Below are 16,673 nucleotides of genomic sequence, written 5' to 3' on the forward strand. Positions count from 1 at the left end.
TTGCCCTCTTGCAGTCTTCTCCCACTAGTGGACCTATCATTTCCTTGACTTTTTACTTGTTCCTTTCATATTGAAAGAAACATTTTTTCTTATTTTTGGCATTTGTTGCAAGTCTTAGTTCATTCTGAACTTTAGCCTTCATGATTCCATCCTGGCAGATTTAGGCTATTTGCTGGTATTCTGTTTTAGTTATATGTCCATGTTTTTCATTTTTTTATACTTTTTTGTTCCTCGGTTTGTCAGAGAGCTCTTGTGCATCCATGTTTATCTCATCTGATGTATTTTGTTCCTCTTCTGATAATTGTTTTTGTTTGGTCCTTTAGTATTTCAGTTTTTAGAGTTTCTCATGCATCCTGAACTGTTTTTCCTTCTAGGATTTCTATTCATGGATTACTTCCCAATTTGTCTCTTGTTTTATTAAAGTCTTAACATCTAAAACACTGGTTTGGCTGTGCCTTTATTATGGTGAATTCTAGTATGACATGCTTACTCTGCCTCGATGTCCCTCCACAATAATTTCATTGTGACTAGTTAGTATTAAGTCCAGAAAAGCTGATTCTTTAGTTCCTGCCTCCACTTTTTGGGCAACAAAGTTATTAGCTGGTAGATCAGGAACCAATTTGATCTCCCATAGCTTGCAGTTTGTTTCCCAGTTAATGTCAGGTAGTTAAAGTCCCCCATTGCTACAATGTACTTTTTCCTGCATACTTCAGCTAACTGATTAGCAAAGGGTTCATCTATTTTCTCCACCTGGTTAATATTACATGCCTGTAGTACATGCCTATGACAATGTCATTTCTTTTTCCTCTAATATTTACTCAAACACTTCCAAGAAAGTTTTCATCTCTAGTATTCTGTATTTCTGTAGTGGTGTAGCCATTGTTTACATAGAAAGCGACTCTTCCCCATCTTTTGAGTTGGTTCTGGGTTTTTTGAACAATTTATAGCCTTCTAGCAGTATGTTCCAATCATGAATTCCTTTCCATCAAGTTTCTGTAATAGCAGTAATAACATATCTGCCCTCATATACTCGAATCTCAAGTTCTCTCTATTTGTTGCCCAAACTCCGAGTATCAGTGTATAGGCATCTGAGCGTTTTATGGCTGACCTTCCGTTTGTTTTCTACATTTCATATTCTATATCTAAGTTTCCAGTCCTTCTCACCATTCCCTTTCTCGCTGTCTGATTGCTTGTCTTGGGGATTGTACTTAAAGATTGGTCTCCCTGCCCTTGCAGTTTTTGTTTAAAGCCTTTTGGATGAGCCAAGGTAGTTGTTTTCCAAACACATTTTTCCTGATTCTTGTAGCATGCAACCCATCTCTTGCCAGAAACCCTTCCTATAGGTAATGTAAACCATGGTCCAAAAATCCAAAGTTCTCTCGGTGGCACCATCTCTTGAGCCAGTGGTTTACTTCTAGAATCCTCCATTCCCTCACTGGGTGTTGATCTTCTGTTGGAGATTAGAACATCAGCTGTGCCTCCAAATGCCTTGTTTTTCTGCCTAGTTGCTCACAATTGTTTTCAGGCTCTTAATTGTTGGATTTGATTACTTTAGTAAGCCTCTCTGTCACATCTTTAATCCTTGCACCTGGGAAACAACACACCACCATTATTGTTCGGTCTGTTCCCCTGAGTAGTGAGTCATAGATCATTATCACATACTTTTATTCCCCCCTCCCCTCCCCCCCAAGTTTAAGCTATTTTATTTCCTGTCACTGGACCATTTGACAAACACTCTTCTCCACGTGTCTGCATATTTTCTTCCAAATGGAGAGTATGAAATTGGTTATTCAACTCCAGTGGCAGGAACAGCCTTTTTATATTTTTGACCTTTGAGTGACATGCTGCCATTGCCCTTACTGTTTCTTGATAGTTATTTCTTTTTTGTTGTGTTCGGTTTGGATACAGACTTCTGCCTTTATTAGAGTTCATCATATTTACCAATGAGTCTTGGAATGACAAGTTTCAGAGTGGCTAGCTTTGCCCATAGACTCTTCAGATTTTCTTTAAGTAATCCAATTAATTTGCATTTGATGCAGATGGGCAGGAATCTAGCCTCTTTTTTCCATGGCTTTGTTATTCTTCATACAAATGCTTCCAATAATACTATGGTTTTCTTCTTGTAACTCCACAAGAAGCAGGCAAACTGAATCTTTATAAAACAATCTTATCTGTGTCAAAGAGTTAATTCTGCAACATTATTTCTGATTTTTAAAAAGGTGATAAAAATAGTCTTTTGCCCCCTCTTGTGGTTAATGTTGAAATTACACTTCAATATAAGGAAGCAAAACTGATAAAACTGATAAAAATTAGTCTTTTGCCCTAAATCACATGATCTTCTGTTGAAAATAAATCTTTTGTTCAGATTAGCATTTTGCTCCCTCTTGTAGCTAATATTGAAATAATACTTATATACAATGGAGAAGGGCAAATTAGGTTTCTTCTCTGTTTCCTTAGTTCAGTTTACAATCCTCAAAAAACTGCAACTTTGTTTTGTAATTAATGTGAGCAAAGCCTTGCTTTGCAGTTAGTGTAGACACAGTTTAAATTTCTCAAAAATTTTCAGCAAATTGGAAGTGCACTTACGCGGGAGAAAACCCGAACAACCAAAGACCGACATACAAATACCCGCGAAAACCTCAGGAAACATATATATATAGAGAGAGAGAGTCTGAAAATCAGAGGACTATTCATAAGAAGAGAAAATGTATAGGCATAGTTTGCAGTTGGTATAAAAGAGCATAGAAGATAAATCCAAGTGCTGTGGAGTTGTAATGTTTGTCTCTTCAGCATAACAAAGGGGAGGGTAGGTTATAAGTGAAAAAAAACTCTCTTTTTAAAATGCAAAAGACAACTAAGTGATAAAGGAACTCAAGGTGATTTTGATTTAGTGTTTGCCTGTTTTTGCTGAGGAATTTTTTTGGGGGGGGGGGAGGAGGGGGAGGAAAGCAAAAAGAGAACAAAGAGAGTCCTGATAACTACATGTCTCACCCAGGTAAAACTTTCATTTTCCACAAAGTCTTCTCTTCTCTCCAAGTTTGGTCTTTTCTCCATCACACAATTTCCTGTGGGTCTTTTCAGCTTGCTTGAGGCTGTTGAGGCTTTTAATCCATTCATGTGCTGCCGGAGATGCCTTGCATTCCTGGTACCAGTCCCTCCACAATTTCTGAGTTGCATCTGTTTCCAAATAACAACATCTGAAACTTTTCTAAGGAATAGAAATGCAATGGAAATGGAATCACTTTAAAGCAGAAATATATATTATTATCAAACTTCCCAGGTGATCCAGAAGGAGGCTGCAATGGTCAGTGGTATCAAAACCTGCTGAAGCACTACTACCAATCCTCAGGCATCATTCAGCAAGCCAACCAAGAAAGTCTTAACTGGTTTGCCCTCAATAAAAACCAATTTGAAATGTTTCAAGATACAATAATCTGTCTAGAATTATTTGTAGATGAGAAATCTGTACTGTATTCATCTGTCTTCGGAAGATCACAAACTGATTTGAAGCCATCTCCAATAGATTTAAAGCAGGCTTAAGAAGAGATCTTATAATTGTATCTTTTAAACATTATTTTCAACATTAAACTCAGTTAAAAATTAAATTCGTTTTATCCCTCCTCTCCATTCCCAATTTATAGCTGGTATAGATGCTACTTTCAGATATTGATTATACAGTTACATTGCACTCACTTATATGGATGGAATACACAACTTCTGGACACAAGCTGTTCCACTGAATATAAGAATCACCCCTGGTCTTTATAGCATGTTCTCATCCTAAATATGTACATTTGAATGATTATAATACAGAGGACAGCTCTTGCAATAATAAGCAATGTGTTCTAGGCATTAGCAAATTCAAAAAATGGAGAGAGATTTCATCATGCTTGACATTAACTGAGGATGTCAGTTTTGGGGTTGCAGAATAACAAGGATGGGAAATTGGTCTGAAATCAAATTTGCAATGATTTGACACATTTCTAAAAATGAATTTGTTGAGGTCACCTTTATTAGCCCTAGAAGCATAAAATTTCTTACTATCAATTAGCCTATTAGAAATTTGAGTAATTTGAATGGTGTATTATGTTTTTAAGCTAAAACATCCTAAAAATAATTTCAAATGCACGTGGTACATATCAGAAAAAATATCAAATCATGATAGCACCAGTAACTGTGAGAGGAATCTTAATGTGATCAACACCAGTAACTGTAACAGGGATCTTGGAATCCTAGTGGACAATCACTTAAATATGAGCCAATTATGTGTGGCAGTAACCAAAAACACCAATGCAATCCTGAGCTGCATTAACAGAGGGATAGAATTAGGAACATTTGAAATACTACTACCACTTTACAAGCTCTTGGTAAGACTCTATTTGGAGACATTGCATCCAATTTTGGTCACCACAATATAAAAAAGATGTTGAGACACTGGAATAGCGCAGAGAAGAGCAACAAAGATGGTTAGGGGGCTAGAGGCTAAAACATATGAAGAATTGTTACAAAAATTGGGTATGTCTAGTCTAATGAAAAGAAGGACCAGGGGAGACATAATAGCACTGTTCCAATATTTGAGGGGCTACCACAAAAATGAGGTATTTTCCAAAGCACCAGAAGGCAAGACAAGAAACAATGGATGGAAACTAATCAAAGAGAGAACCAACCTAGAACTGAGGAGAAATTTCCTAATGGTGAGAACAATTAACCAGTGAAAAGCTTGCTTTCAAAAGTTGTGGATACCCCATCGCTGGAGGTGTTTAAGAAGAGATTGGACAGCCACTTGTCTGAAATGGTATAGGTCTCCTGCTGGAGCAGGGAAGATCTCCAAGATCTCTTCCAACTCTGTTATTCTGTGTTTTATGATCCCATTTGAGTAGGATAAAGGATTTGTTTCAATAGTCAGCCATATCGCTATAGCTACATTGTACCCGTCTCTAGTCCCCTTTCTTGGAGAGATTGGCAAAAAAAAAAAAAAACAACCAGAACAGTATTTTTCCTAACCCAGAATCCCCAACAGAAGGACATCTTAAAGGCTTTTAGTTAAGAGTGCTACACGAATCCTACATATTTTCTGAAAATTACATTTGTCAGAGAATAATACTAGATTTTAAACTGTTTTAATAAAGCATAAGCATTGTTTCTCTCTCAAGAGAGAAGAAAAAGAATATTTGCCATGTTTTTGGATTCAGAAATTCTTGTGAAAGAAACTTTTCCCCTACATACCAGAAAATCAAGGACATCCTTTTTCTGATAGAGAAAGAATGGATTTCTTACATATCCTGTGAAAACATTTGACCATTATAGGGGAAATGGCCTCTCTTTTAGTTCTACAGGTAGTGTATTTTTTTATTGAGCAAAATTAAATGCATATTTTCTACCCATCCCCACTGAATTAAATTAAGATGTGACTAGTTAGTGGAATCAAAATCAGGAGTCCCATTATAGACGCTTAATTCTTCATATAAAATTACCTCCTTATATATTTACATTCACCTTTAGAAACAGGCACAATACATGACACAAGATAAATAACAACCATTAGGCTAACTGTATTTTAAAGTAAGAACTAAATATAGAAAAACAAATTCTTTTTTTTTTCCAGATCACATTGACGAAAGGACTGTGTGCAACAGTGTTGCTCCTGAAAAGGATGTGGATGGATTCCATATTTTCAATATTGGGCGATTGTGTCTTGACCAGCCCTCCGTTATACCTGCCACTGCTGCTGCAGTTTGGGAAATAATAAAGAGAACCGGTAACCGAATCAAGCATTTTAAGGAGATGGAGGTTAAGTGCATTCTGGAAAAAGAAGCATAAAGTTAAACTATAAAATACCCAGAGCACCATTCTTTCAAATAGTTTCAGCACTGAAATAGGTTTCTTTTAAAATTTGACTAGCACTGCTAATCCTATCATATCTAGACTGCAATGTTGGAAATTTAAACTCATTCAGAATTGTCAGATATTTCCTGACCATGTTTCTATTAATCTAAAATTTTAAGCTTGCCCTTTTATTCTGTTCTTTTAATTGCCTGATGGAACTCTCTTGTGAGAAAAGTCTAAGTCAATAGTTGAATAGTTCTTCCTGTTCTTATATGTTGCTGTTTTCACTGGGCAGCCCACATATTGGTTCTGTTTTCTTCCTTTTATTTTTAATTGATCCAAAGAAGAGTTCCTTGCTCTTCTTAGTCAGTTTGCAAACTCATTCAGATTTCTGAAACTATTATTTTTTTAACTGAGTACTTCTTTGTACTCGGATGATGTGGCTTCTTTCTAACTCATATAGTGTTTTTTTAAGATGTTACAAAGCTTTTTGTATCATCACACTGTTTTCTGCTGTTCATTATTTTTTTCTTATTGTGTGCTGAATAGCACTAGCAAACTATTGTTTGTTCTCCCCATTCAAATGCTCAGTGAATTTGGTCCTCAGAACTGGTTATTTATTCAATTTATATTGAACAGCAGCAGAAGCCACCCTCATCAGATCTGTCGAGTGGATGCGCCCAGGGCGGGCAAAGGCTTCCTTCCGGCTATCCCAGAGCCATTTCCGCCCATGCCGATGTGGCTCTGTGGCCAGTCCACCATTATGCAGGACAGCCAGCATGCTGTAGCTGCTGACGGACACCATCAGTCCCCATACGCTCGCTGGCCTGTGTGTGCAGGGGCCGATAGTGTCAGGCAGCAGATCCGGAAGCGAAGATCTGCAAACCATTCTTGTGCTGGTGGCAGTGGTGGAGAAAGGCAGGATCTGGCATGTGAGCACCCTTTGTTGCTTTCCTCCACAGAGGTATCCCAGCCCTCCCGTTCCCCCCACCAGACCCCCTCACCTTCCCCTAACCAGGACCTGATGACCCCCATCCTCCTGCCCCCACCCCAGCTGACCCCCTGAGCAGCTCAGCCTGACCAAGATGGAGGGAATGTGAGGTAGAGAACTGGTTGTTAAAATGATTTTAAACTCACCACTGGTCGCTTCCAAAGGCCGATCACTCACTCTCCCACCAAAACTGCTCCTTTTATAGATTCCCTCACCCCACCCAGCTCCTATTGCTGTTCCCAGATTGTGCATGCATGGAGAGGGGGAGGGGAGGAGCTCAGCAATGGCGCGCATGCTCACAGGGACAGCTCTGCATGCCATAGGTTCACCACCACAGTTCTAATACATTCTGAAGTATAAGCAGAGTGTTAATTATCTACAATACTTCCAATATGACTTTGTTGTGTTTCCTCCATGAAACAGAATAGGGTTAGATATCATTATTGAACACATACAGTCTTTCTACTAACTGTTCCCATCACTTTGTGGCTTAGAAGAAACCATTACAGAAGACAATGGGGTAAGCTATATAGACTTTTTAAAAAAAGGGACCAGGAGCTGTGTGTGTGTACACACACCCAAGTGTTTTTTTTTTTACCAGATCATAGCCCATGAGAAAGAACAATAGCAAGGGAAGATGCTGTTGTATTTATGGGTAGAGAATTTGCTCCAGATAGAAATTTATGGCAGTGAAGTGTTTCTTCTAAGTGCTTCTAGTGAAGTGTTCAGGTTTCTTGGCACAAATGCTTTCTATCTGTGTGATTTTTAAATTCCAGAAATAATAATAGAATGGCAGTTCAGTTATACAGATGCTGTTTTGAAAATGAAGTCTGAGCAGCAAGTATAGAATAAGCTTTCTTGAACTATCTTGAGCATATTAACACAGCTTATTCTTCTTAGCTCTATGTTATGGTATCCATCTTCTCCTTAGTGATCACATTTTGCTTTTATATAAAGTAAACTTAAAATACTAATTTTAACAATGAACAAAATAAAATTGCAGCTGACTACAATTAAGACTATTGTTTTAAAAACATACATTAAACTTTTTGTAATAATAATAGCCACACATTATTTAATGCAATTGAATAATTATTTAGTTATTCATAAAAACTGAAAGCTGTAAAAACCTAAATTTACCACTCTTATTATAATTCCACGGTGAAAAAGGAAATTAAGGTGTTGTCCTGTCTTTTCCCACTATGAAAACAAAATATTTAATTTCCATATGTTTTCAGTTATGTTTATTTTTCTTCAAGGAATACAAACATTTGGAAGAAATGTAGTTGTGGTTGGAAGATCAAAAAATGTTGGAATGCCCATTTTAATGCTTTTGCATACTGATGGGGAACATGAAAGGCCTGGAGGTACGTTGAAGAACATTTTACTTTATTCTATTGGAAACCTTAACAGGGAGAGAAGGAAAAGAACTAAAAAAAAGACCTCCTTCCTTATTGTGTATGAGTAAAATCAGTTTTACTTAATCAGAAATAAGACTTTCTTTGAGAATAAATTTATTTTGTAAATAAATAAATATCCTGCTGCCACTGGTGATAAATGATAAGCTTGTACTGATATCCTTTTTCTTTTAATCACTTTTCCAGAATTCTTAAGATTGGAGGGATGGGATTATATTCTGTTTTGATTTAAAAGACTAAAACCTTTTTTATCAATAATATTGCATTAAAAATAACATGAGACAACTATTTTTTTGTTTAGCAATACAAAACTCCATCTTTATGCATAGGATGTAATTCACTTTTTCACAAAAACCAACAATATGTGCCTTTTCCCCCCCTCTGTCTTTTCTCTATACTGCCTTTTTTACTTTAGTTTTCTTCTTTTTGCTGTCATCTACTCCCCTACAACTGCTTTACACCAGTCCAACTTTTTCCATCTTTCTGCCCTATGCTCCTAATAAGGAAGACTCCCATTAAGTCTTTCTTTAATACAGTATGAGTCATTTGTTATTTTTCAGGTATCCTTTTCCTTCAAGCTTATTGCTATTATTCTTGCAGAATATTGCCTAACAAAGACTTTTTTTTTTTGCTGTCAAGTATAAACAAAATCTGAGCAAAATTTCTAGAAAACTAGATCTTTCTGCTGTAGGCTTAAAAAATCTGGACAACCAAAAGATGGTAGCAAAAAAAGACAAATTACTTTAGTTCTGCTGCCAGTTACAAACATCCAGGTTTTTATAAAACAGATCTGGTAGTCCTTCATAAAGCTTTTTACGTTTTTTTTTCCAGGGATGCAAACTGTTACAGGCTAGACTTTCATGTCTTGCATGAGTTGGATCCAAGGTTGTGAAACAAAAACATAAGGATGAGAGAATAACTCATCTAGGCCAAACTGAACTCCATTTCCTGATATCTATTTTCTATTGATTAATAACATCTCTGGGAGTTTTTAAAAAAGTAATCTTGTTCCTTCTCAGTCAGCATACTGTCAATCTTGGGCAATGTTTAATGATATTTAAGTAAGCTGATTGCTTACTTAGCATAAGAGAGCAAGCATCAATAAAGATGACTTTTTTTAAATTGTAGAATGGGATCTCTTTGTGGACTATACTCCCAAAGCAGTCAAAACAAAAGAGCGGGCAGAATCAGAACAAAGATTATATCCAATTGACACTTAAATGAATGAATGCATTTTATTGCAATAATAACACAAAATGAAACATATATTGACATTTATGTTCTACAAATGTTTAGTAATTTTTGTTTACAGCAATTTGGAGAAGGGTTTCTGAAAGGCACATATAGTCCTGGGTTATGCAGTTTTATTTAATTGGGTTCTAAAAATAAATATTTATAGCCCAGAGCCTGGTGGCTTCTGATGAATTACAAATCAAAGAAAGTCTCATAATGCAAACCCTTCGTATATCTACACCAAAATGATAATTTTAATTATAGCTGCGAAATAGCAATAATTTTTACTATTATGCATGTGACAGGTGACGCTACTGTAACAATAACCCATAGATATACACCAAAAGATCAGCTGATGATCCATACACAGCTTGCGGACATTGTGATAGTTGCTGCAGGTGAGGAGTACTGTCAGTTTTTTAAATTCATACAATGGAATTAAACATCAGTATTATGCTGTTTCTGTAATTCAAAATGTAGTGTGTTTTTGCTAAAACAAAATTTACTAAGATAATGTGAAAATCAATGTAGATTTTAAATGTAATAGTATGCAATTACAATTAATGCAAATTATATCATCTAAAATTGCTGTGGAGCATTCAACAAAACTTTAATCTCAATTTACTATTCTCCTTTAGTGTTTCTTGGTTTGCTTTTGTTTTAATTTTTTAAAATTGGCAATTTGACAATCTTTTTTTTTAAGCCCTATAAACTAAACCAGAGAGAGGTATGGTTTTGTGCCTCTCAAAACCCCATATATATGCATGCATATATAAACATACAAATGCAAACATAAACACACACACATAGATATTTTCCTTCACATTTCCTCATCCCAAACACAAATCCTTGTACCCAATCATGCAGTATATCCATACACCCCAATCTATTACTTAATGAGCTAATGGGTTGCAGGAGAAATAAAACTGCCCCCCCCCCCCAGGGAGTCTTAAACTTCCACCTTGATTTGTGGCATTCATAAAGTAATAGTCTTGCATGGACAAAGATGCCATTCCTACTATACTAGATAATAAAAACAAGTCACAGTTGTGTGACTGAGTTTTTCTTTGTTTTTCTAAATCACTAAGTTTTATTTAGGTTAAGAGATTGTGTTTGTATTACTTTTAAGAAAAAAGAAGCTTATTTCAAAATTAGTGTGTCTGTAGTAGGCTAGATACACCAATGTCTCTGTAGAATAAGGTTATCCTCAGACTTGCATTTCACTTAATTAAATCTGAGAATTTTTGGTATGCAAATATAATGCAAATGTCAAAGTCTACAATTATTCCCCCTCCCTCCCTCCTTTCTCCCTGTTCCTGATTTCTCTTTCACAAACCTCTGATTCTAAATTGTCATTAAAGTAGGGATCAAACAAGGGGATCTTTGTTTTCAGTTCTGCCAATCTCAACTTTTGGCCTTTGTCTGATGAGAACCATTTGCTTTGTTTTAAAACACTCTTCTATATCTGCTGTTGATTTTTTTTTTCTTTTCAGTTCAAGAATGGAAGTTAGGTTTGCTTCCTTCTTGCCAGAAAACACTTTCTTTCAGCATTTCTATTATTATCCCTCTCTGTTCTCACTTACAGTACCTGTCATTCAGTCTTCATCTTTGGAAAACTCCTTCATGCATTCTTAACCAAGAACTGTACTGCATCAGTCTCTTCTGGATTTGCCTTCTTTTTTTTTTTTATCATGATGGATATGAGTTCTTCCCAGCCTATGGTCCTCCAGTAATGTTGGATCAGAACTTCCAGAGTTCTGATTATTATTATTAACTTTTTTGCATAGATTTTATTAGTTTTTATAGGGTTAGGAATAAGGTGGGGTCAGGGTTGGGGTTGGGATTTGGGTTAGGGCTAGGATTAGGGTTGGGGTTGGGGTTTTTCCAAATAACATTCTTTTTTTTTTTTTTTTATTGAAAATTTTTAAATTTTACAAAAACAAATCCCCTTCCCATACCCCCCCCAACCCTACCTCACCCCCCTCCTCCCCAACCTCCCAAACCCTCCCCTGGACTTCCCAGAGCTGAGTACAGGCTTAATTGAGAAAAAAACTTAAAACACTTTTAAAACCTAAACAAATTTAAATACAATCATCATTCTATATAAACTCCCTCCAAAAACGCAAATTTAAACATTACTTTCTTTGAATATCTATACCTATAATGTAAAATCTAATTTCTCCCTCTTTCTTTATCCTAATACAAAAAAATAAATATATAAACCTTTGTTATACCATCAAAACTAAATACTCTTAGAAAACTTAAAGTAAATACATATTTCCTTCAATCTTCATAATCTTCTCACCTATCCAAAAAAAAACTTAAAAATCCTAAACAAATCTAGACACATTTAGTTAAACAAATTATTTTCTCTTAAAGATATTAATAATATTTAAAAACTTGAAACACTTTTGAATCCTAAACAAATCTAAATACAATCATCATTCTATATAAACTTCCTCCAAAAACACAGATTTAAGCATTACTTTCTTTCCTAAACAAATCTAGACATTTAATTAAACAAATTATTTTCTCTTAGAAATATTAATAATAATATTTAAAAACCAAATTTAAGCATTACTTGGAACTTAAACAAATTATACTCCCTTCAAAACACAAATTTATTAGAATCCCCTCACTGAAATAAACAAATTATAATCCCTTCAAAACACAGGTTTAAACAATATTATCATTAAAGGTTTAAAACTTAAAGCTGAAATATATTATTATCCCAAAACACATATTTAGACATTACATAAGACATTTTCCAAAAACGATGTAAGTTTTACTTCTCCCACAATCTCAATAGTAAACTTCTTGTCTAAAGTTCTCATTCAATGTCCATAATTTTCTGTCCGATAACCAGTTGCACCCACTATAAACACAAACTTCTTATCTAAAATTTTCATTCAATATCCATAATCTTCTGTCTAATAGCCAGTTACATCTACTATAAGCACAATCCATATCGGTTTCTCTTGCCCGCAAGCATCGAAAAAAATGCGTGGAATTCTGCCCTTGAAGATCGCTCCAAAGAGTTTGTAAGTCCTGGTTGACCCACAAGCTCAGGAATCAGTACCTGTGAAACTTCCTCAACCTCCTTCTTCTGTTGGTCTTTCTCTTTACATTTATATGTTACTTTTTCTTTACATTTATATGTTGCACAAGTCTCAGGGACCGATACCTGTAAAACTTCCTCAGTGAATTCCTCCTTGTGTTGATCTTCACAATTATAAGTTGTACAAGTTATCCTCTGCCCGTTCCTCTCTTGTTGGTGCCCCTCAAGCTGAAATTTCCCAATTTCCATTTCAGGCAGCAATTCCACCCTTGAAGATTGCTCCAGAGACTTTGTAGGTCTAACTTCTCCCAGAGATTCAGAGACCTTCTTCTGTTGCTGCTTTTCTTTGCAATTGTATGCTGCACAAGTTGTCTTCTGTTCCTCAACCTGGACTTGTTGGGGCCTCTCAAACAAGGGTTCCCCAATTTTCATAAATATAGGCTCTTCAAGCTGTAATTCTACATTCTTTTCTTCCAAAGCTTTAAACTTAATAGATGGCGATACACATACCCCCAGGACCGAGGTATAAAAATCTTTTGCTTGAGAAACAGTATTAAGTCTATAACATGTCCCCAGGTGGTTCACCACCATTCCAGTCGGGACATCCCATCTGAATAGTATTTTTCTCTTTTTAAGTTCATTTGCTAGAAAAGCAAACTCCTTTCTTCTTCTTAAAATTTTAGATGGGATCTCCTTAAAAATTATAACATCTTGTGAAGCAATTTGAAATCTCTTCTTATAATAGGCTTGCACAATTTCATTGCGTAGAGATTTTTTACCAAAGTAAATTACCACATCTCTTGGCAGATTCTTCTGTGCTGCCACCACAGAATTAACCCTGAATAATTTTTCAATTTCACTAAGTATTCCCTCTTTTTCTTTATTCAAAATCAATGCAAAGTCCTTTGCAACCATCTCTTTCAAATTTCCTTGCAAAGACTCTTCCAGGCCCCTGATTCTTAAGGCATATTCCATTTGTCCATATTGAAGCATAAGAATTTCATTTTCCATCTCTTTTTCCATACTTTGAATTTTCCCCTCCATTATCTCCACTTTTTCATCTACCTCTTCCACATGGGAGTTCATCTTTTCAAGAATAGAAGCAACTCCTTTTAAAGCCAAAACAAAGTCTTGTCTCAAGATCTTATTGTTTTCCTCTAAAATCTTTTTCATTTCTGCCCTAATTTGAATTATGACATCTCCCATCATGTCTTGCAAATCCTTCATAGTTGTTAGCTGACCCCCAGAAGAGGGTGAGACTGTTAATTTAGAAGCTGTAGAAATCCCTGGACGCTTTGAAGCCATCTTAAAAAAAAAACCCTTTAGTCCTTCTTAAAAAATTATAAAAATTCCTTCAAAAATCATAACTCCCTCCAAAGAAGGTCATTATAATAAAAAGAAAAAAGGGGGGAAAAAAAAGAAGAGAAAAGGAATTAAAAAAGCTTTACTCCTCCTTAAAAATTGCAAAAATTAAGCAAAAAAAAGGAGTTAACTCCATGAATTCAAAAAGAAAGAGGGGGGGAAATCCTTCAAAAAGGGGTCATTGCAATAAAAGGAAAGGAGTTCAGAAAAAAAGAAAAGAGAGAAAGAAAAAAAAAGGGGGAGAAGAAAAAAATAATTAAATAGAAAAGGTCCGTTCCATTTTTTTTTAAAAAAAAATACTTAGAGATACCAAAAACAAACACAAAGATTAAACAAAAATAATAATTCTAACAGTCCATTCCAATCATAAGAAAATAAAAAAGGAAAAGGGAAAGGAAAAAAAAAAAAAAGCACCAAAAAGCCTGCCGGTCAGCATTCTAACTTCCAAAAAAAAAAAAAAAAACACCGAGAGATTTGCCGATCGCCATTTTACTTTCCCTTTCAGCAAAGAAGGAGAAATAAAAAGAGAGAGTAAAAATAGAAACAAGTCTTAAAAACTTAAAATCCAAATAAGTCAAAGAAAGCAAAAACTAAATCCTCTACTCAGCTCTGTCCGTTTAAAAAAAAAACTCACCAGTTCTCTTTAAGCACGGAGGTGTTTGCAGCGGCTCGTTTTGTCCCTGAGGACAAAAACAGCTGGGAAGCGGAGACAAGTCTGAACTCCGTGGGAGCACTCCTTTCACCCCCCAAAAAAAGGACTTGGGGGGTGCAAAAGAGGCTCTACCACTATTCAGACACTCTCTGCCCCCCCCCCTTTGCCCGGGAGGGGGATTTTGAACCGCTGAACAGCTGATGTCTGCTGTTCATAGCAGTTCTTACACTTACCCAGGAGGACGGCTGCAAAGTAGCCGCCATCGCGCGCGCAAAATCCACCGGAAGTCCCAAATAACATTCTTAACATTTAGCAAACAGCATAATGTCTGGGTACATGTGTTTAACAAACAATAATAGATAATAGTTAATTATCATAAACAATATATTAATTAATCACTCAATAGCCTTCTTGCTAATACATATTCAAAATTACATATCACATTCCTTTCTCTCTAACTCGTTTTTCTAGCCATTGATAGAAATTATCCCATGTTCTAAAATACATTGAGTCTTCTTTCTCTTTTATCTTTAAAGTCAATTTATCCATTTCTGCACACTCTAAAATTTTCTTAATTAGTACTTCTTCAGGTGGTAAATTTTCATTTTTTCCAATATTGAGCAAATATAATTCTTGCTGCCGTTAGTACGTGTAGTATTAAATATCTTCAATCTTTCTCATAATTTGCTTCTATTATTCCAACCATAAATGTATTTTAACCAAAAATCTTTTTGCTTTAGGCTCTTTAGGGCATGTCCACCAGATATGCTAAGTACTTGGTCTTTGTTTGTATTTCCAACAGTTGTTTGAAGTATTTTTAAACATTTTTGCTAATCTCACTGATGTTATATATTATCTGTAAAACATTTTATATAAGTTTTCTTTATATGCCACTGCTTTTGTTAATTTAATATTTCTTTCCTATAACCTTTGCCAGTCTTCTAATTCTATATTATATCCATGTTATCATTGTTTATTTTACTTGTTCTTCCTCCATCTTTAAGTTTAACAGAAATCTAGAGTTTCTTAATCAACTTTTCGTCTGTTTTTAGCAGTATCTGATCAAATTCTATCTGTTCTTTATAAAATCCCATTGTTTTAACATCTTTTTCATATCTCGTTTGAATTTGCAGATATGGCCACCATACTAGATCAATACCTTGTTCTTGTAAATCTTGTCTGTCTTTCAATTTTCCTTCATTGTCCAAAATATCTTTATAAGCCACAACTTTATCGTAGTTAATTAAATTTGGGTAAAAAAAAGCTTATATTTTTCATCTTTTATCTCCAGTCCTTTAATTTCTATATTTTGTATAATATTTCTATTCAGTACTTCCAGTGTTAGTATAAATAGTAATAGAGTTAGTGGGCATCCCTTTTTAATATTGAAGTTTTCTGAAAGATCTCAATTTACAATTATTTTGGCTGTTTGTTTACAATAAATTGTTTTGATTACATTTATAAAACATTTTTCCAAAGTCCATTTCTGCAAATTGCTGGAACATAAATTGCTAGTTTACATTATCAAACGCTTTCTGTGCATCAAGGAATATTAAAGCCATCTGTTTCCCGGAATGAATTTCATAGTACTCTAACACATAAAAAATCATTCTTAAATTATTTTTTTATCTGTCTTTTAGGTAAGAAACCATTTTGGTCTGTATGTATAAATTTGATCAAAAATTTCTTTAGTCTTTCTGCCATTATTGAGGTGAAGATTTTATAATCTACATTTAATAATGATATTGGTCTATACTTTTTTATTTGCGTTAAATCAGAATCTTCTTTGGGTATTAAAGTAATGTTGGCTTCAGTCCATGCATTTGGTATTTTAGCCTCCAGGAGAATTTCATCACACAGTTCTTTCAGAATTGGACTTAATACATCTTGTAGTGATTTATAAAACTCTGCAGGTAATCCATCTGGGCCAGGAGTCTTATCCTTTTTTGGCCTTTTTATAGCCTCTATAATCTCCATCATTGATATTTTTCTATTTAATATGTTTCAAATATTCTCTGGAATTTTTGGTAAGTCTGCTTTTTTAAAGTACTGCTTTATTTTTTCTTTTGGAATTTCCTCTGCCTTATAAAATATCTCATAATAATCTTTAATTTTTTTTTAATTGTATCATTC

The 16,673-nt window shown here is 34.9% G+C and overlaps 1 protein-coding gene across 6 annotated transcripts in view; it reads left to right on the plus strand.

Moving 5' to 3' along the window:
* Positions 1-16,673, plus strand: part of MTHFD2L (methylenetetrahydrofolate dehydrogenase (NADP+ dependent) 2 like) — a 67,121-nt gene that overhangs the window by 20,686 nt on the left and 29,762 nt on the right. For 5 of the 6 annotated variants that reach the window (XM_039331512.1, XM_039331513.1, XM_039331516.1 and 2 more), the window contains 3 exons: positions 5,606-5,758; positions 8,077-8,184; positions 9,774-9,866. In XM_039331512.1, coding sequence (XP_039187446.1) covers positions 5,606-5,758; positions 8,077-8,184; positions 9,774-9,866 — 354 coding nt within the window. Of the gene's footprint in view, positions 1-5,605; positions 5,759-8,076; positions 8,185-9,773; positions 9,867-11,053; positions 11,288-16,673 lie in introns of those variants that run through there. The other variant, XM_039331514.1, reaches the window with a different exon arrangement.

Source organism: Crotalus tigris, unplaced genomic scaffold (assembly GCF_016545835.1).
Source record: "Crotalus tigris isolate CLP2741 ecotype Arizona unplaced genomic scaffold, ASM1654583v1 scf7180000024437.13266115, whole genome shotgun sequence".
In the NCBI taxonomy this organism is placed as follows: Eukaryota; Metazoa; Chordata; class Lepidosauria; order Squamata; family Viperidae; genus Crotalus; species Crotalus tigris.